Source organism: Thamnophis sirtalis, unplaced genomic scaffold, assembly GCF_051295495.1.
Source record: "Thamnophis sirtalis isolate CommonGarterSnake01/CBP01778 unplaced genomic scaffold, rThaSir2_p1.2 scaffold_13, whole genome shotgun sequence".
In the NCBI taxonomy this organism is placed as follows: Eukaryota; Metazoa; Chordata; class Lepidosauria; order Squamata; family Natricidae; genus Thamnophis; species Thamnophis sirtalis.
The window spans coordinates 54,848,659-54,869,939 of record NW_028261393.1 but is presented as its reverse complement, the minus strand read 5'-3'; the positions used below and the strand labels follow the sequence as shown (position 1 = coordinate 54,869,939).

Below are 21,281 nucleotides of genomic sequence, written 5' to 3'. Positions count from 1 at the left end.
ACCATTTGTCTGAAGTGGTGTAGGGTTTCCTTCCTGGGCAGGGGGTTGGACTAGAAGATCTCCAAGGATCCCTTCCAACTCTGTTATTCTCTACTCTACTCTACTCTACTCTACTCTACTCTACTCTACTCTACTCTACTCTACTCTACTCGCAGAGATGACTTTTCCCATTCTGGACATCTGTTGCAAATGCACGATTTTTTTGAGATAATTCCTACTTTGGCCAAAGCCTTGCTGTCCACATTACATTAGTCCAGACTTGATTATCTTGTCTTGCATCGTCAAGGAGCCGATTAGATGTGCTCTCAGTAGAAGTAAAGTGGCAGGCTCAAGTCCTGCTGTTTTGGGGTTCAGTCAAAGAAGAGGCATCTTTTCCACACCCTGGCCTGGTTTTTTGGGGGGTGTGTGTGTGTCCAGCATTGCTTCTCCTCTTCCAAGTGCAGTGTTATTGCAGTGTGTCAAAGATAGTTCCAATCACATTATCAAAGTAATCGTTTCTTCTCTTCAAGCTAAGGTAAGCAAAATAAAATAAAATTGGTCAATATAAATCTTGGAACGAAGTCTTGCATAACGTGCTCTTAATTTTTTTTTTTTAGATTTTAATTGCTCAGCAGAGTCCCCAAAGCATAAGGCTGCTTGTCAGCATGCTTAGGACCACAGCAGAAGCTCACCTAAAAAAGATGCAGCTTTCTTTCTCCCTCCTGTTTAGCAGATATATTTTTTTTATTCTTCATAAGCTTTCTCTTTCTTTTCCCTTTGCAACCTTTGGACGCTAAATACCGTGTATCCCCGAAAACAAGACAGGGTCTTCTTTTCTTTTAACCCCCAAAACAAACACGTAGCCTTAATTTCAGGGGGTTCTTATTATTTTTGAGGCACAGGAGGCGGCCAGTGTGGTCACCTCATGGCTGCTGCTGTGTTGCAATATTTTGGGGGAGGGCTTATTTTCAGGGGAGGGCTTATTTTAGCACATGTGTGTGCAAAAGCCCAGTTGGGCCAGGGGGGGTCTTATTTTCGGGGAAACGGGGTACCAACTGAACCACTTAGAGCAGTGTTTCTCAACCTTGGCAACTTGGAGATGTCTGGACTTCAAGTCCCAGAATTCCCCAGCCAGCGAATGCTGGCTGGGGAATTCTGGGAGTTGAGGTCCAGACATCTTCAAGTTGCCAAGGTTGAGAAACACTGGCTTAGAGTTTGCAAACCTTTGGAGTTGGGCTCCAAAGAGCTCATCCGTGGGACTACACTGAATTGTGTCCTATATCCTGCAGTTCGATGGGTGTAGTTGCCCAGTCACTTTTGTTTGTTTTTTTGTTGATGAAAAGCAAAAGTAGATTGAAATCCAGAAGCTAAGGAGGAGCAGCAAAGTTGGGGGGGGGGGGCTATCGGAAAAAGCTTTGGTTCTTTCCAGGATGTGAGGTTATCTAAAAGACCGTCTCTTTCATCAGCTGTGCCAAAGAGGTTAAGCAGAGGCTGCCTTTTTTTCATCTGTTATCTCAAAAGGGGTTTGTTTATATGCTTTTTTGTCCACTGTTTTGTTTGAAAGGATTCCTGTTTTCATTTGTAAGCGGCTTGTTGTGTCTACAAATTGAAACACAGGCTGGGAAAACATTACACGGAAGAAGGTTGCTCTTAATTCCTTTCTTTGGCAGTTGGTGGGAACATAAGGGGGTGGGGGGAGTCTGGTGGAGTTACCAAGGAAGCGATCCCTTGTGCCATCCTGGCTGGCTTCCCCCCTCCCTCCTTTTCAGGTGAGGTAGTCCTCCTTCAGTCCTCTTTTGGCCTCCCAAGTTCCCTGCATCTCTGGATTCTAATTCTACCTAGTTTCCATCAGCATCTCGGCTTTGGAGATCGCGCCTCGATTTGGAGGCTGCTCTCGATGTTTAGACAGAGAAGGTAGTCTTAAGCTGCTCTGAATATTCATGAAATTGACCACTACTTTGGACTGCTCCCCGGGAACCCAGAGCGCCTTTGATGGGTTCCCAAGCACCACGCGGAAGGCAGGTTTCTGAAAGATCCCGAGATCTGTTCCCCCCGCCTTCGTAGAAGATGCCAAAGGGCAGCGTGCGCCTCCCTTCGGCGTTCGTGCCAAGGGCCTCCTTACCCGCCTCGTCTTTCTGAGAAGCGTGGCTGGTTCTTGACACATCAGGGGAAGATAGTTTTGCCATTATTTAAGTATCTGCTATGCAGCTTTGGAAAATAGAGCTTCGGGCACTTGGAAAGTGAAATGGGTGGACGGCGAGGCAGCCAGCCAGCCTGCTCGGACAGGAGGAGAACCTTAGGTTGCCCCCATATGGTAGTGGGGGACTAGATGGGGGCCTGAAGCCATCTTTTACTTGGTTAGCTTTATGAATTATTGGGGGGGGGGATTCATTTGTGGGATTTGAATGACTTGGTGATGCTACAGGATAGCATTTCCGCAGTTTTTTCAGCCAGGCAAAACAACAGAAAAGTAAGATTGGACCAGGGAATAGGATATTGGACTAGATCAGATCTGATAAACTAGGGATGTCCAATCTTGGCAACTTTAGGACTTGTGGGAGTCCTAAAGGACCCGTCTAGGAACAAACGAAGCCAACTTCTTAACTGCACTGAGAGCGAAAAGCAAGCTTTGGGTTTAGGCCTGTGGCACAGAGTGCTTCTGAAAAGGACTTGGGTACCTTTTATTATTCCACCTGAAACTGGGATGTACAAAAATAACCCAAGTGTTTCATGTTTCAAACAAAGGTGGGTGGGGGGCACAGGGCATGGGCGGGCAGAGAAGAGCAGTGAAATATAGGATCGCTAAACTGAACATTGGTTATATACATACATACATACATACATACACACACACAATATATATATGTGTGTGTGTGTGTTTTATTTGTGCTGATAAATAAAGAGAGACTAGTATAGATCTATTTCAAGCTATTTAGCTCTCATCAGCTAGTATATATATATACTGTATGTATGTATTATATATATATATAATTGGATCAGCAAGATGAAGAGACAAGCAGCCACTAAAAAAAGTTTCAAGAGCTAGAAATGTGTATTCAAGCTTTTTGTGCAGCTTTGGAGTTGAATATTTGTGATGAATTGTTTTTTTGAGGGTTCCCAGAATGTTTGCGTGTGAAAAACTGATTTATCTTTAAAAGAAAACTCCTCTCCCTGCCCAAGTAGTTATTTGGATCCTCGTTTCTTTGCTGGACTTTCCCCTCCACTGATTCTTTTCTTTTTTAAAATATTTTTTTAAAATTTTTAATTTAAAACAAATACAGCCTCCTCTGATTCTCGTAAAAGGTAGTCCTGGTTCTTACAGAATTTAACGTGGATTAAAAGTCCAACTAGTCCTCTTTTTTTTTAAATATAATGCCTTCTATTGCTCATAGCTATGGGAATAATTCAGATTAATTAACTTTATGAGGAATTTTTGGAAGCAATAGCGATTCAGCATTATCCCCAGAAAAGCCTAATCAATATATTTACTCTCCTTATTAACTAGTTATTAATAAGGGTTGGTGTGTTAGCTTTAATGAGCGTATGTAAAACAGCCTTGGTAAATATGTCTAAACGGAATATCTTTTCATTAAAACTTTTGGGGGTTTTTTGGCGGGGGGGGGGCGCATAGTTGACGTAATTAGATGGCTCGGCTCCTTGTGGATTTTGGGTCTTTGAGTTCCACAGCTCTTCAAGGAGGAGTTGCTGCTATTAGAAAGCAACATGGAAGAAGGTTAAAATAAACCTAGATAAGTAAGCTAGATAATTTCCCCCAGAAATGCAAGCTTTTTGTGTACTGGATAAAGAAGCCCCCCACATTTTCAAACCCTACCTGTGGTCTGGAAACTACTGTTTACTGCAGACATCTCCAACCTTGGCAACATTAAAACTTGTGGACTTCAACTCCCAGAAGTCCTAAAGTTGCCAAGATTGGACATCCCTGGTTTATCAGATCTGATCTAGTCCAATATCCTATTCCCTGGACCAGTGATATATATATCTTTATGACCTAATGAAACTGGACTTCAGTAACATCTTCCAGTGATTCTGGAGGGAATACTTACTTGTTGCTGAGCTAAAAAAAATTTGCAATGCACTCAAGAGAGATGCTTTGGTCCATATTTTGTATTTAGCCATAATTGTGTGATGATGAGATCGAACCTTTGGGAGAGCCGAAATTCCACCTGTAAATGAGAACGTGGATGATTTCTGTCCAACTCGGACCACAAGAACGCAACCTGACTTTACACAAATAAAATGTGATTTAACCTATCAGAAAATTCTTGGTCGTCACTGCTGGTATCAAAGATAGGTCTGAGCACTGTAATAAAATAATAAATAACAAAATAAAAATAACAGGCATCCCATCCTGTTTGGAAGACTTTCTTCACCTTCAATTGTTGCACCAACATCTGCCATCTGTGATTCGTTTAATTTTTTTCCCCCTACCTCTAGTAGTCTGAATGCACTGAAAGAAACAGATTTGGGTTTTGGGGCTGTGTAGAGATTTATGCAATTAATCAGGATGTGACATGAGACATTTCTGGTTATTTATGGGCTGCTAATTGTGGTGCACAGCAGCATATTCAGAAAGAAGCTTTAATCTTCACAAATCCTTGTGGTGAGTAACCACCTGGTCACATTTGAAATAGAAACTTGCTAAATGTGTCCTGCATTTTGACACTGCGTGTTCCATGTATTTCACACCCATGTATCAAACCGTCATTTCCGTGTAGTCCACAGTTCTTGTTTAGAGTTCTTTTTTTTTTTTTTATGGCTGATCTCCAAACAATTTGTGTTCTCACCCCCAAACGTTCCAAGTTTCAGAATTTCCTTTAAATAACCCCACTTTCCCTACTCGGTGCAAGCAAATAGCAGCTGCAAGCAAAACCTGTCAGAATTTATTTTAAACCAGCTCTTTTTTTTAATCAGGATTTTGGTTTTTTTAATGTAGGCAAGAGACAATTGGTTTATTTCCGATTTGGGGGAGCAAGTTGTCCTGCGGAAGTAATTTCTGAAGCTCCTTTTGAGGCCAGTGTTTTTACCTGCAGGCTCAGAGATCAGATCTTTTCTAAAGAGGTTGCAAGTTATATTTAAACATTACGAAGACGAGCGGATACTTTCATGTCAGCACGTGTTCGGAAGACACACAAACGACTCTGTGTAAGGCGATATCCCTGAGCTTTTTATGGAGACAGGTGCCGTGAAGGCATCAGCATGTCATACATGCAGCCCTTGAGATCTGGACAGACAGAACTTTTGCTTGCCAACCTCCCCCTCCCCTCCTTTCTACCCCTCAGTTTCCTATTCAGCTGCAATGAAGGGTTTTTAGCTTCCTAAAAGGTGGGAGACTTTCGAACCCCCAAATGTTGAAAAAGGGGATCGAAAATTGCCAACCCTCTTAACTGCGGGAAAAATGAAAGAAAGGTGTTAGCAATGAAGGCTGAATTCAGAAGGAGAAACTGCCCCGTCACTTTTTAACATTTAATAACCGCGGTTATAATAGCAATGCAAATCGGGCCAGGTTCCCCTTTGAGATGGGCTTGCAGATTCCTGCGATTGTTGTTGCTGGTGGTGGCAAGAGGAACAAGCCAGCTCTGACCGGAGGCCGTTGTCTCCTTCTCTTCCTTCCTGTCTCCCAGATCTTTGGTTGAAGAGGAAGAGCCTCACATGAAAGTCACTCTGGGGAGCAGCGATATGGGCTTGTCTGCTCACCTGCAGGCGTCAAAGGCAGGAACCACCCGATTCTTCACCAGCAACACTCACAGTTCTGTGGTCCTCCAGGTGAGTGAATGCCCGGAAGGGGGAGCCACCCGCCAGGTGAACTTCTTTGGGGGGGCGTGTCCTTCCGTTCCAGGGGGAAGAGCTTCCTCCAAAGACTCACCTGTCCGATGGTGTCATTGCAGCCCCAGGTCACCCAGTCGACTGGGAAGGGAGCCGAGAACGGAGGTCTGGGAAGGCTTCCTCTCCTTTGCTAGTTGAACATTGCGGCGGCTGCTTTTCCCTGTGATGGAAAGAGACCCAGGCTTGGCATGGTCCAAGCAAGAGCGGGGGAGGGGGAGGCCTTTGGCCTGCGAATTGTGTCCGAACGCCTTCGAGGGAATTTGTCAGGCGAAACAGCCTTTCAGGGTGAATGTTTTGCTCCTCCTATATATATATATATATTTGCTTCCCCTTGGCCTGGAGGGTGAAAAATCTAGCTTCATTATCTAGCGTGCTCCGCAGAGGCCCAGGCCTGTCCTCTAACTTCAGCTCTCGAGAGCAGGCCCATCGCCCCCCCCCCTTGCTGACGCTTTGCGTTTGCAGCTGCCGTGAAATGAGGCCAAACTCGGTGCCTGGCATTGTTTGCTGCCAACAACTATTATTTATTTATTTGTCTTGTATGCCGCCCACTCCCGGAGGACTCCGGGCGGCTCACAAAAGACAAGGGAAAGGGGGAGAACGAGACAAAGACAACATATTAAAAACAAAACCAACATTCACAATTTCCGTGGAGGTAGATGCTTCTCAGCTCCCCCCAGCCTGCTGGAACAGCCAGGACTTGGTGGCTTTGCGGAAGGCCGGGAGGGTAGTAAGGGTCCGGATCTCAACAGGGAGATCGTTCCAGAGGGCTGGAGCTGCAACAGAGAAGGCTCTCCCCCCGGGGAGTCGCCAGCCGACATTGGCTGGCAGATGGAATCCGGAGGAGACCCAACCTGTGCGATCTAATTGGTCTGAGAGAGGCAAAGTAGGCTGAACGGGGCTCTCTTCCCCTGGGGGGCGTTTTTACAGAGTGGGGGAATTGCTGGGTGGGCAGTCCTGGGGAAGAGCCGCAGCCGGTGTGAAGAAAAACGAGCACGAAAGCTTCCCGGAGCTTCCCCCAGGATCCTGCCTGTGGAACACCAGAAGCCCTTGGTTCAGTGGGGTTAACATCATAACCCTCCTCCACCTCCTCCTCCTCTGGCTGGCAGGAGCAGAGCAGCCTCCCGCTTCCCCCGACCGGGTGTGTGTGTGTGTGTGTTCCCCAGTGACGCTGAGCCGGGACTGCTTCTGCAGCCTCAGGAACAGGAGCTCCAATTGTGTGGGGCTTCCCCTGGGCCGGCGCCTCCTCGTTCAAGGGGGAGCAGAGCTGACGTGGGCGGTTCTGTCTTGCAGGGTTTTGACCAGCTGCGCGTAGAAGGGTTACTGTGTGACGTGACCTTAGTGCCAGGAGATGGAGACGAAGTGTTCCCTGTGCACAGGGCAATGATGGCGTCCGCTAGCGATTACTTCAAGGCTATGTTCACAGGTAGGGTTCCCTGATGGTGGATCAGGAGGCCAGTGGACACATTCCCCCCCCCCCCCCCACACTTTCTGGGTGTTTCTTTCGGGGGTTCACTTAACGTCAGGGATGAAGCCCATTCTCTCCGGTTTGCAAGAAACTCTTCCTGAGGAGGCTCTGACTGGCTTGTAACCCTCTTGTGTCTGAATCTTGTTCCCAGGCGGGATGAAAGAGCAAGACTTAATGTGCATCAAGCTGCACGGCGTGAACAAAATAGGTTTGAAGAAGATCATCGATTTTATTTATACGGCGAAACTTTCCCTCAACATGGACAACCTGCAGGACACCCTCGAAGCGGCCAGTTTTTTGCAGATCTTGCCCGTGCTGGACTTCTGCAAAGTGTTTCTTATATCCGGGGTAAGAGAAAGGAAAGTCCCACCAACCTAGTTTTCACCACGGGGGGGTGGTGTGTGTGTGTGAGCTTGCAAAGGGTTTTTTCCCAAAAGAGCCGCTCTGCTCCGCAGTTGCTCAAATTAGAGCAGGAGCCGTTCTTCCGCAAGGCAGCTCCCCACAAAACACGGACCTCTCTTTACGCACCAAACGCAATTAGTCCTCGACCTGTGTGTGAGCCCTGTCGCGCAATTAAATTCACCTTCAGGATGATGCGCGCTTCGGACGCCTCCTATAAACCGTCTTGGAGTAGTTCTGCAAATTGATTGGAATAAATACATCTTCTCTGCCAAGGGGGAGGTTCTCAGCTGTGGGAGATCAGAAGGCTCACATTGTAAATTGCTTTCTGAGCCTCAAAGGAGAGCTGCTATTTTCAGTTTCGGCGTATAAACAGCTGGGTTCTTCTGGAGAAGGTGCCGTTTACTTACGCAGGCCTCACTTTGCAGCCTGAGTTGCGTGACTCCGTAAGATGGAAATAGGGGTATGTATTTTGATGGCTGCTCGAGGATTAAAGGAAAGACAGAGACAGCTGAGTTATTCCGCAACTGGCATGTAAATAGATTTTAAACAGATTTTTTTTAAAAAAAACAAACAGTGGGACATCTAACGTGCAGCTTTTCAGAAACCGGTGGGTTTTAAAAACATGGTACCATCCAAGTCACAAGTGACAAAAATAACCAGCCATTTATACCAACGAGGGAGGGAAAAGGGAGATTTTCTAAACACAGTTGGATTTTCAAGATCCATCAGTTTTAGAGCTAGGGAAGATGGGACCGAGCTGTTATCTCAGAGAGGAAGACGTTCCCTGCACCTTTTGTGATAACCGTGTCCTTTTTCTTTCTCAGGTAATGTGATCCTAGAATCTGTGGTGGAATAAGAGTTGTGACTACACAGAGTTGTGACTTTCTCAACCTCGGCAGCTTTAAGACGTCGAGCATGCTGACTGGAGGATTCTGGGAGTTGAAGTCCAGAGTGTCTTCAATCTGCCGAGGTTGAGAAACACTATAGGGAGTAAGGAAATAGTCTGTTGGTCCTCCTGGCAAACCTATCAACTGCCGGCGTCTTGCAAACCATCTCCTTTCTCGTTTCTGTTTCCTGTCTTCAGCTGGGGTGCTTGCAGCTGACCTCATCATCAGTTGCTTCCCTCTCTTGCTTTTCAATTTTAGCTGCCTCCGGATGCTTCCTGCCGCCCCTTTGCCGCTTGTCTGAACTTTGCAGCTGAGAATTTTCAACCACCTTTCAAGGAAACCCGATTTGTGTTTTCCTAGCCTTTTATTTCCCTCCTGCAATTTCAGCATTAAGAGTGAAAATCTTAAAAAAAAGAGCCTGCTCCCTTGATCTAGTCCATCCCAGATGTGTGTGTGTGTGTGTGACTCTTCAAGGTAGCGTCCCCTTATGGAAAAAACGGATGCAGTCTTATTTGAGGACAATTGGAGAAGGGCACCAGCAAAACCTTGGGCCAGTCTTCCCAGTCTGTTGCAGCTCCCGCCCTTGATGTTCGTTGTGCAGATAGTTGCTGAGGAAATGGAAGCCTTGTGCTGTGCTTCCAGTGCTGCTGTCAAATTGGGACACATTGTGTTGGGGGGAGTGGCTATAATGCCAGTGGACCCAGGGAATACTCCAGTATTCCCTGTCAGGTGGTATTAAGTCACCCAGCAGGTAAGCCCTTCTGTGCTAATAGGCCGTCTCTTGCCTTCGTAGGTGTCCTTGGAGAACTGCGTTGAGGTGGGGCGAATTGCCAACACGTACAACCTCACCGAAGTGGATAAATATGTGAACAATTTCATCCTCAAGAACTTCCCAGCCCTGCTGAGTACGGGGGAGTTTGTGAAGCTCCCCTTCGAGCGCCTTGCCTTCGTCCTCTCCAGTAATAGCCTTAAGCACTGCACCGAACTGGAACTCTTCAAGGCCGCCTGCCGGTGGCTGCGGTACGAGGAGCCGCGCATGGAGTGCGCCGCGAAGCTGATGAAGAACATCCGTTTCCCTCTGATGACGCCCCAGGATCTCATCAACTACGTCCAGACCGTGGATTTCATGCGGACCGATAACACTTGCGTCAATTTGCTCTTGGAAGCCAGTAACTATCAAATGATGCCCTACATGCAGCCGGTGATGCAGTCGGAGAGGACGGCCATCCGTTCGGACAGCACCCACCTGGTGACCTTGGGAGGGGTCCTCCGGCAGCAGCTGGTCGTGAGTAAGGAACTGCGGATGTACGACGAGAAGGCGCACGAGTGGAGGTCCCTGGCCCCCATGGACGCCCCCCGATACCAGCATGGCATCGCGGTGATCGGGAACTTCCTCTACGTGGTTGGCGGGCAGAGCAACTACGACACGAAAGGGAAGACCGCTGTGGACACAGTCTTCAGGTTCGACCCTCGCTACAATAAGTGGATGCAGGTGGCTTCCTTAAATGAAAAACGGACCTTCTTCCACCTAAGTGCCCTCAAAGGACATCTGTATGCCGTCGGTGGTCGCAATGCAGCCGGGGAATTAGGTAAGCTCCATCTCACGCGGAGAAGCTCAATCGCCACCATTCACAGTCAGGTGGCTTTCTGGCATCAAGATATATTATGCCAGAACGTTTCCACCATCTACGAAGACAATTCGGCCCCTTTTGTTAAAAGGAGCGAAGCTTTTAGTCAGCCTATCCCTAGCTCTGGGAAGGATTGAGTAACCCCGGCATTACCTCCTAACCTGTGTCACATTTTTGAAAGGAGTGTTTGGAAATAATAACGGTGCCGCTGTATATTATTATGGTAATGCCGAGTTTAATTGTCTATCTTCCCACATGCCAAGAGGAATAATGAATGGGCCTGTTTTCTTCTGAACAAACGAATTGTTTATTGATTTTTATGCAGGTAGCGCTGATCTGAATTTATTTTAAGCTTCTTTTGTCTGACATGTGAAGAATTAAGTGCTGGTGACTGGCTCTCTTAGTCTGCTCTGAGTAGACGGGCTCCCTTCCTACCACCACCCCCCCACCCCCTTGTGAGCTCACAGGCAAGTGAGCAAAGAAAGTGTGAAAAACATCTCTGTGAGCTGTGCATTTCCCACTTAGGACCTTCTTCAGGGCGGCTTTTAAGGATCTTCTGATAATTTAGCATCTCCCACTTTTATAAATAACGGATTCAGGCAACCGTGTCTCCGTCGAAACTCCCTAGGCGAACAGCTCCATGGCTGCCTGACAATCCTCCTCTAATTTCATCCCTCTTGATACGATCTGTCACTTTTTAGTACTTGTCTTCAGGGTTACCTTGAACAGCCTGTGGCCTGTTAAATAGTTTGCATCAATTTCCATAATGAGCTGGATCCATTTGTATGAAAGTCAGTCCTCTGGCTTGGCGGTCCTGTCGATTCTTAGATGGAAATATTCTCTTTTCGTCGAGCTGCGTTGCGAGTCATTTTTTCCCCCCACTTCCACTGCAGCTTTTGATTCCTTTTTTTTAGGGAGGGGCAGCAAAAAGTAGAAAGAATCCTTGTAACTTTTCCCTCTTTCCTGTGAAAGGCAGGAAAGGAAGAAAGATGAATAATGTTTATTCATTATTAATAATGTTTAGATAGCAGGGAATCGGATCTAGCATTCTTGGCATAGAAACATCCCCAAACGAATAGTCACGTGGCTCTCTGACCCCGCCGGACTGCCTCGCTGAGAATTTGGCAAGAAGTGTTTTTGTTTTTTTAATTGCCTTCTGTGATTGAGGGCAAAGCCCCACTTACACCACTGCTGACATGCAAGTATTATTTGCTTAAAATTCAAATAATAGGATGTTAGGTTTCCTAAAGACGCCCTAATTGATTCATAAGCATCAAGTCAAGTTTTCAGTACAAAACCAGTGATTTATTAGGAGCTCCATTAGGCAAGATCTGTTGGCAGCCAAGCCTGTGCTTCGTTGGATTTACTTCTGAACTTTACCCCTGTTTCTTCCCTCCGCTCAGTCTGTGTCATAAATCACATTACCCTATAGATGCACCCTTCCCAAACCGGCTGCAATCATCTGAGATCCGACGCCAGCCAAGAATATGTGTGGAATGCACTCCACCTCATTCTGTCCCCTCGACAACACGGAGAGTTGACATAGGAAACACGGACGGGGCAGTTCAAAATCCAACAGACGGTTCTACAAAAGTTGATGCTTGGGAATAATCCCCAAAGGCAGGAATGATTAAGTCTACTAAAAAAAAACCTCCTTCTAGGAAGAGATGAAGCAGAAATGAAATGCTAAGAGTTTGCTGGTGTCCCCCAAACTTGAACAAATGATCAGAAGATCTTGCTTTAAGGTAGAAAAATCACGGCGCCATAAAAATGGTGTGAAAAGTATTACAATAACAATAACTGTAGAGATTTGCCTGACCAATGGAATATGGAGATGTCTTTTCTGTAGTTCGTTGCACTAATGATCGGCCTTGATTATGGCCAAGATCTTGTCTAATGCTTATACTCTAATTAATACCATCATTCCTACATGATGTAGGGAACTCTTGGAGCCTGTAGAGATTCTCAGTCCTCCTGGTCACGGTTGTCCCAAAGGTGTTTTTTCAAGAGGCAACTGGACTTTATTTGAACATGTTTTGCTTCTCATCCAAGAAGCTTCTTCAGCTCTGATCAGATAGGGGGCAATGGAAGGATTTATATTCCTTGCAGGCAGCTGGTCATTTGCATCCTTTTAGAAGGTCCTTGAAGCCCTTGGAGGTTTCTCTGTGTCCCGAGGGTCACCTGAGTGGTGCTCCTGCTTCCTGTAGTCTGCAATTCCCCCCTCCCTCTGGAAATCCATTCCTACTTCCACACCATTCCAAGGGTCTTCATCCCAAACAATACAGCTAAAAGTCTGTAGAGATTCTTAGTCATCCATGGTTTAGGTTTAGGTTTATTAGATTTATACGCCGCCCTTCTCCCAAGAACTCAGGGCGGTGTACAACATTAAAAGAAACACATAATACAAAAGTTAAAAAAATTAAATAGAATATCCCAAACCCAATTAAAATTGATAATGACATTTTCTAAAAAAAAATTGAATTAAAATTAACAGTGATCAATAATTTATTTTGTTTTGTTCAGGCCAGGCTGGCTTGCTAGAAAAGCCAACTTTTTAGGGCGCGTCGGAAGGACCGGAGGTCGGGGATTACCCGAAGCTCCGGGGGCAACTCGTTCCAGAGGGAAGGCGCTCCCGCAGAGAAGGCTCTCCCCCTGGGGGGGTCACTAGCCGACACTGTCTGGCCGACGGCACCCTCAAGGAGGCCAACTCTGTGGGATCGCACTGGACGGTGGGAGGCTACCGGTGGCAGTAGGTGGTCTCGCAGGCACCCTGGGATTAAGCCATGGAGCGCTTTAAAGGTCATAATTACTACCTTGAATCGCACCCGGAAGACAACCGGCAACCAGTGCAGGCCGCCTAAAAGGGGTGTAACATGGGAGCATTTAGGTGCCCCCCTGACAACCCGCGCAGCTGCATTCTGGACCATTGAAGCCTCCGGGTGCTCTTCAAGGGCAGCCCCATGTAGAGAGTATTACAGTAGTCCAGGCGAGAAAGGATGAGGGGATGAGTGACTGTGCACAGAGCATCCCGTTCCAGGAAGGGGTGCAACTAACATACCAGGCGAACCTGGTAAAAGGCCCCCCTGGTCACGGCCGTCAGGTGTTCTTCTAAACTAAGCGGCGTATCCAGGAGGACACCCAGATTGCGGGCCCTCTCTGAGGGGGCTAAAATTTCCCAAAGGAGCTTTTTTTCAGGAGGCAACTGGACTTCCTTGTGTTTTTTTCTTCTGAAGACGTTTTGAAGACTTCTTCAGATTCTTGGATGAGAAGTGAAACATCTTCAAAAGGAAAAAAACAAGAAAGCCCAGTTGCCTCCTGGAAAAAGCACCTTCGGGCTAGTGAACTCTTGGCTTACTAGGGGAGCTGACAGCAGCCAAGTGAGTGTGTGGTCACCTAAGGCAGTGTTTCTCAACCTTGGCAACTTGAAGATGTCTGGACTTCAATTCCCAGAATTCCCCAGCCAGCGAATGCTGGCTGGGGAATTCTGGGAGTTGAAGTCCGGACATCTTCAAGTTGCCAAGGTTGAGAAACACTGACCTAAGGGGGCAAATTGAGAGATTTCAGAAGTCTTGATTATCCCTCCAGTCGCCTCCGGCTCTTGGTGACTCTATGGACCGGTCTTTCCACATCTTCCAGTCTTCCACTATTCCTTTGAGCTTTTCGGCGGTCTGTTCTCGATGCTCCGGCTGGGGTCAACAGAAGTCTTCAGTGAAAGAAATGTTCTTCTCGGCCGTTGAGGAATCCATCCAGGTTTTGACCGGTTTGACCTCTGCTGAGAAGGGTGGCCAGAAACGGAGGGCCTAACATCTCAGGACATGATGTCCTGATGATGTGGGCCTCTTTCCGTTCGAGTTTTGGGTAAGATATCACACAGAGGCAGCCTTGGCGCATGACCTGAATCGGAGCCTGGATGGAGGAACAGAGGCCTGCCTGTCTCCACAGTCCCCACTGGAACATTTACAGTGGAGGCTCTTTTCTCTTCCCAGACGCCCAAGCGCGATGGAGATCATTCAGCCCCCCCCCCCCCCACCTCTTTCCCCCTGCCATAAGCTTGGTGTTGTGTGTATTCGCTCATGGATTTATTTTTAGAAGCTTGGAAGGTGTGAAGTCACTGCATCCGACTGCAACAGAGGCCGGCTTCGGTTCTAGGGGGAGGCTGCCCTGGGGAGGGAATGGATCGGAAGGGATGGGGGGGGCGCAGAGGACTGTTCCCAATCATCATGGCCGCCCTGAGTGGTTTGGGGAAGCAGCCACGGGAATCCTTACGGGAAGCTGCCTCTCCTGCTTGTACATTCAGCTCATGACCTGCTCCCACCTCCCGTGGCCACCCAGGTCTCTCTGAGCAGCGAAAGGGGGAGGTGGGATGGAAGGAACCCTTCCATTCCTGCTTCCTCCCCCAGAAAGCCTTGCCGTTAGAAGAGCTGCAGGCTAGACGTTCCCTTGGAAACTTTTTCTTTTAAACACACGAGATTTAATTTTAACGCCGGTTAATGTTTAGCACGATAGAGACCCGGTGTTTTTCTGCTCTGCGCCTGAATAGCTGCTTCTCCCTCTGCGGTCTGTGCAAAGGTTACTAATATGGTTAAAGCCCGCTTCTTGGAAAGCTTTTAATTCTCGCTGGCTATCAAATGGGTGTTTCTGAGAAAGGAAGGGAAAAAAGGAAGATCATTCACAGACATGTGCGTGTGTGTGTAAAAAAACCCGCAGCTTATGTTTAGGAAGGGGGGGAGCTTCGTTGAGTTTTTCGACTGATATGACTGAGATGCCCTGTTCCCGTGGCTGCTTTGCATTGCACCTGCTTCCTTTAAAAAGAGGCAACTAAAACTTTGCTCCCTGTCTATTTTCACAATTGGGGGGCTGAAAATAGAACGGGCAATCCGGTCAGAAACATGAAACCAGCAGAGAGAGGGGGGGGGGAAGAGAGAAGGAGGGAGGGAGAAGGAGAGTGAGTCAGTTTCCAACATTGATGCCCAAATCATCCGTAAAACAGTTTTGTCCATGAGGTTGTGGAAAATAAATCCACAAAGGCAGAAGATTCTGCTCAGCGTCCTTTCTGAAGCGATGGCTGCCAAGGGAGCTTCCTTTGCCCCAAACCAACATCCCTGGACGAGAGGCTGCCCCACAGCAAAAGAGCCAGAGAGGGCAGCATTGAGGGGTTGCCTTGGTTCACCAACAAAAGGGCGAATGACAAAACCGCGCCCGACTAAACTGCGTCGCTGACGTCATCAACAGGGCGACAACAGCGTGGAGAAAGAAGCATGCTGTAAACCCTAAACCTAAACTTAACCCCTAACTCTAAACCTAACCCTAAACCTAACCCTAAACCTAATCCTAAACCTAACCCTAAACCAAACCCTTACCTTAAGTTAAATCGGCTTTCTTTCAACACGCTATTTAAAGCGCCCTTCTTTCCCTGCGCTGGCTGTTGTCGCCACATTGATGACATCAGCGACGCGGTTTAGTCGGGCGCGGTTTTGTCGTTTGCCCTTTTGTCGGGTCGCCTTAGCCCGCCTTCTTTCCTTGGGGGTCGAGGCGTGGAATATAATGGCCTTCCTTCCTCAGCGCTGGGCCTTTGGGGTCTTTGGGGGTGGGGGCTGTTTCAGAGATTGCAGACGTGGGTCAAATATGCGCGGATCCTTGATTTACGGTCACAATCGAGCCCAACATTTCCGTGGCTAAGTGAGACATTTGTTAAGTGAGTTGTGCCCCATTCCACGACCTTTCTCGGTGCGGTTGTTAAGTGAATCACTGCAGCTGATAAGTTAGGAACGTGGTTGCTAAGTGAATTTGGCTTCCCCACTGACTTTGCTCGTCAGAAGGTCAGAAAAAGGGGGGGGTGTCCCGTGGCTCCCCGTGGCCGTCGTAAGTACGGCTCAGTATCCAAGCACCTGAATTCTGATCATCTTTTCCCAACAGCTACGGTGGAGTGTTACAATCCCAGGATGAACGAATGGAGCTACGTGGCGAAGATGAACGAACCCCATTATGGCCACGCGGGGACTGTCTATGGGGGCCTGATGTACATCTCAGGTGAGCCGGCCCGTCGTCCTCGACCCTTTCCCCTCCCAAACCACACCTGCAGACCTCCACTGCCAGGTGTACCTTTCATCCTCAAAGAGACCCACTGGGTTTTTCAGAGTATAAGACGCACCAAGATTTTGAAGAATCAAATTTAAAAAAAAGGTTTTGCACTCTGCAGACCTCCCCAAAACAGCCTGTTTTTCATGAAAATGGGCCTGGTTTTTGTCAAAAAAAGGGCATGGACAGCCTTTAGGAGACTTGTAGGAGACAGAGCCGAGGTGGCCCAGTGGTTAAATGCAGCACTGCAGGCTACTTCAGCTGACTGGAGTTCTGCAGTTCGGCTGTTCAAATCTCACTGGCTCAAGGTTGACTCAGCCTTCCATCCTTCCGAGGTGGGTGAAATGAGGACCCGGATTGTTGTTGGGGGCGATATGCTGACTCTGTAAACCGCTTAGAGAGGGCTGAAAGCCCTATGAAGCGGTATATAAGTCTAACTGCTATTGCTATTGCTATTGTAAAGTGCTCCTGGGGGCTGGGGGGGGCAAATATGAGCAAAGAACAGCCCAGTTTTTGCTCATTTCTGTCCTCCCCAGCGCCCAGGAGCACTCTGGAAGCCTCCTGAAGGCCATGCACGGCCATTTTTGCAAAGGGGGCAAAGTTTCGGGAGGCCAAAGAGTGTATTCAGGCGCACCCAGATTTCCACCCTCTTCTTTGAGGGGAAAAAGTGTGTCTTATATTCCAAAAAATATGATACATACTCTTTCACTCCTCTTGAGTTTCTTGATGGTTCAGAGAAGACACACTGTTAAATCTTGGACTTTCCTCTTGGATATGCCATGTTTTCCTGAAAATAAGACCGGGTCTTCTTTTCTCTTTTTTCCCCTATTCAAGGTTTTTTTTTTAATACAAATTATACATATTATAGGAACAAAGAGTTGTTGGAGTCTTTTCTTTTACATCCTCTCATTTACGTAATCCTTTTTACATCTTTGTTTCCTTTTCCCTTTCTGCCAAATTATTCTCTTCCATTATTTTTCATCTTTATGATTACTTTTTCTTAATACATAAACAATATCTTCCGTTGCCCTTTCAAAGTTACACCAGATTTTCTTCTCTTATTTTCTTTTGACAACCCCTCCCCCCCCCAAAAAAATAAGCGCTTGGCCTTATTTTGGGGGAGCTCTTGTTATTTTTGAGGTGCAGGAGGCAGCGAGCATGGTCACCTCGTGGCTGCTGCTGTGTTGCAATATTTTCAGGGAGGGCTTATTTTAGCCCATGCGCACAAAAGCCCCATTGGGTTTATTATCTGGGGGAGGTCTTATTTTCGGAGAAACAGGTTATTTCAGCTGATTGGCTGCCTTCCGTGGTAACCACCCCTTTAAAAAGGGAAATCCAGCCGCTTTCTTGTTTATGATGCTCATTCCTGATCAGATTTATAATAACAGAGCCGGAAGGGGCCTTGTGGGTCATCTTATAAACGTCCCCCCTTGGGAGAAATGGGCTAAGAGGTGCCTGTGTGTAGCTTAGCCAATCTCGCCAATGTTGGAGATCCCTGGACTAAAGGTTTGAACTGGGGATCTTTGGAACCCAATCCCATGTGCCAAGAGTGTGGGGCACTGGGGAAAGCGGGGTGAGGAGCCAGAGGAGCCCCCTGTGGCACTTGGGGCTGTCCCCCCCCCCCCCAAGCAGCCCTAGAGCCCATTTGGGCAGGGATGGAGGTGCTGGATTAGGAGCAGGGAGGCCCAGATTGTGGTCCCTCCTTAGCCACAGAGGTGACCAAACCCCCTTCCTGCTTTCCAGCCCAGCCCCCTAACAGGCTTGCTGGGGGGGGAGGAGGGGGAGGGCTGGTGACCTTGAGCTGCTAGAAATCTTGGAAGCAGCAGACAAAGGAGCCGTGTTTTCCTCCCAGGAGGAGAGCCAGAACGAGCGACATAATCGGTGGATTCTCTTTGTCTGATTCACACCCACGTGCCCTGGTTGGAAACCTGGGAACATCTGGGCCAACAAGAGTGGGCTTGAGTGGGCAGGTGGGGTGGAAGGGGGATACCTATGTAGCAAGTGGCCCTCTCCTCCCCCCACCCCCACCCCACTTCCTCTGACTCAGTCCTGGGGCTCGGCTGAGATCAGCATTCCGAGGGCTTCACCCATTCAGTGGTGGGGGTGAGAGTTTGGCCACGGCACCCCTTTTACACGCTGAGCTGTGAAATGAGACGGTCATCTGAACGGGGAAGGCCAGACGGTGAGATGGGTGGCATACACAGGTAGTTCTCGACTTACAACACTTCATTTAGTGACTCTTCAAAGTTACAACAGCGCTCAAAAAACGACTTATGGCCATCCCCCATCTCCCCCTCCCTGTTTAGATCTTTGCCGCATTCCCCACAATCACACAATCCAAATTCAGATGCTTGGCAACTGGTTCACGCTTATGACCGTTGCTGCATCCCAAGGTCAGGTTTTGCGACCTCCCGACAAGCAGAATCCATGGGGAAGCCAGATTCACTTAACAACGGTGGCAAGGAAGGTCACAAAATGGGGCAAAGTCACTTAACAAGTGTGTCGCTTAGCCACAGAAACGTCGGGCTCGGTTGCGGTCGTAAGTCGAGGACTACCTGTAGGTTTGATAAAGAGAGAAACGAGCGTGCTGGTGAAGGCTTTGGTCAGCCTTGGGACTCCCCACCGGCTGTTGACTTGAGTGTCTGCCTCTCTCCTCCCCTCAGGTGGCATCACCCACGACACTTTCCAGAAGGAGCTCATGTGCTTCGACCCCGACACGGACAAATGGACACAGAAGGCCCCCATGACCACGGTGAGGGGCCTCCACTGCATGTGCACGGTGGGCGATAAGCTCTACGTCATCGGGGGCAACCATTTCCGGGGCACCAGCGATTACGACGACGTGCTCAGCTGCGAATATTACTCCCCGACCCTGGACCAGTGGACTCCCATCGCGGCCATGCTGCGTGGCCAGAGTGACGTCGGGGTGGCTGTCTTCGAGAATAAGATCTACGTGGTGGGGGGCTACTCGTGGAACAACCGTTGTATGGTGGAGATTGTTCAAAAGTACGACCCGGAGAAGGACGAGTGGCACAAGGTCTTTGACCTGCCAGAGTCCCTGGGGGGCATCCGGGCCTGCACCCTGACAGTCTTCCCCCCCGAGGACAATCTAGCGTCGCCTTCGCGGGAGTCGCCTCTTTCGGCGCCTTGAGAACGGTCCCGGAGGGGGCCCCCGCGGGGACCCTTGCTCTCCTGCTGCGCCGCGCCATGGGTCCTCTCCTCGTCTTCAGCGGCTTCTATAGGGCTTCTTGCCCTGAAGCTGTAGGCAAATCACAGGTGGGGTGGGGTTGGGGGGGGGCCTCCGAGGAAAGACGTGATTGTCCACGGGGTGTTTGGTCTGGGGAGTTTCTGGCGGTGGACCTCCAAAGGCTCAACGAAGGAGGAGGAGGAAATGGCAGCGGCTCTGTCGGTTTTCCACTCGCGGGAGAGGGAAGGAAGAAGATGGGCTGAATGGCACCTACCAGAGCCCCTTGGCCAAGCCTGGAGGAGAGCTTCCTCATGGGTGGGGAGAGGACCCTCCCCCCCTCTCTGTCTCTGGCCCCAGCCGCCTCCCCCTCCCCCTCTGAATGAATGGAGCGTTTTAGACTTCATGCCCGGGACTCCGCGTGAAAAGGCCCTGCAGGAGTTTGGAAGCCGTGAAGGAGGGAAGGGCACCTGAGGTGACCTTGGATCTGTACATCGGGGGTGGGTGGGGAGGCTTCCCCTCCCCTGCTGCCCCCCCCCCAATTAAAAAAAAATGAAGCATTGACTGAGGGTTTTTGTTCTTTTTCTCTGCCTTCTGTTCTCCTCCTCCCCGTCGCTCGGGTGATTCGTGGCCTGGCAACTCCGTGAGGTCCCTGCACTGGATTTCCCGAGAGACAAGGGCTAGAACTCTCTCTGAATTAAGCCACTCCGCGTTTGACCAGAGTGTTTCCTCCGGATGAAAACGCGCCTGTGGGCCTTGCCCCCCGCCTCCCTCTACTCTCTGGCCCCACGGGGGCTATTTTGCCTCTGACCACACACACCGCCCTCCCCGTATCAAATCTCAGTTCAGACGGTTATTCAGCACAAACACAGCTTGGGACAGAGCTGCTTTTTTTTTTTTTCTCAGAGAATTCAGCCTCTGCCCTGTTTCCTTTTATTCAATAAAATCTTTAACTGCAATTAGGTGGGAGTTTGTTCTTGAAATGAAGGGCTCCGCTCTCTTCTTCCCGCTCTCGCCTCCCGTTGCCAGGTAACCCTTTTATGTGTATGTTGTGTGGTGTGGGGGGAAGCACAGCCGGCTGGGCTCCGGTTCCGCAGGAGCTTCCAAAGGGGGGGTGGAGACTTGACGTACTTTTCCCGCAAACTCCCACGGGATGCCCAAGCAGAGCCTGTGGGGCAGAGGTCCCCAAACCTGGGAACTTTTAAGACTGGTGGATGTCAATTCCCAGAATTCTACAGCCAGCAGAGCTGGTTGGGGAATTCTGGGAGTTGATGTCCACCAGTCTTAAAGTGGCCAAGTTTGAAGACCTCTGATCTAAATGGAGAGATTGCAGAGGAAGGGATTATAAGAGAGTAAATTATGCTGGCTGGGGAATTCTGGGAGTTGATGTCCACCAGTCTTAAAGTGGCCAAGTTTGAAGACCTCTGATCTAAGTGGAAAGATTGTAGAGGGAAGGGATTATAAGAGAGTAAATTCTGATGGCTGAGGAATTCTGGGAGTTGATGTCGACCGCTCTTAAAGTTGCCAAGTTTGAAGACCTCTGATCTAAGTGGAGAGATTGTAGAGGGAAGGGATTACAAGAGAATAGGTTCTGATGGCTGGGGAATTCTGGGAGTTGATGTCCACCAGTCTTAAAGTGGCCAGGTTTGAAGACCTCTGATCTAAATGGAGAGATTGCAGAGGAAGGGATTACAGGAGAGTAAATTATGCTGGCTGGAGAATTCTGGGAGTTGATGTCCACCAGTCTTAAAGTGGCCAAGTTTGAAGACCTCTGATCTAAGTGGAGAGATTGCAGAGGAAGGGATTATAAGAGA

The 21,281-nt window shown here is 48.6% G+C and overlaps 1 protein-coding gene across 5 annotated transcripts in view; it reads left to right on the top strand.

Annotated features, from left to right (window-relative positions):
• The window catches only part of KLHL13 (kelch like family member 13), a 45,974-nt gene extending 26,362 nt beyond the window's left edge, over positions 1-19,612 (top strand). For 2 of the 5 annotated variants that reach the window (XM_087727013.1, XM_087727012.1), the window contains exons 2-7: positions 5,622-5,763; positions 7,114-7,246; positions 7,440-7,636; positions 9,371-10,166; positions 16,122-16,235; positions 18,947-19,607. In XM_087727013.1, coding sequence (XP_087583139.1) covers positions 5,650-5,763; positions 7,114-7,246; positions 7,440-7,636; positions 9,371-10,166; positions 16,122-16,235; positions 18,947-19,434 — 1,842 coding nt within the window. In that variant the 5' untranslated portion in view covers positions 5,622-5,649 and the 3' untranslated portion in view covers positions 19,435-19,607. Of the gene's footprint in view, positions 1-5,621; positions 5,764-7,113; positions 7,247-7,439; positions 7,637-9,370; positions 10,167-16,121; positions 16,236-18,946 lie in introns of all 5 variants that reach the window. The other 3 variants (XM_087727010.1, XM_087727011.1, XM_087727009.1) reach the window with 2 other exon arrangements.
• The last annotated feature ends 1,669 nt before the right edge of the window (positions 19,613-21,281 follow it).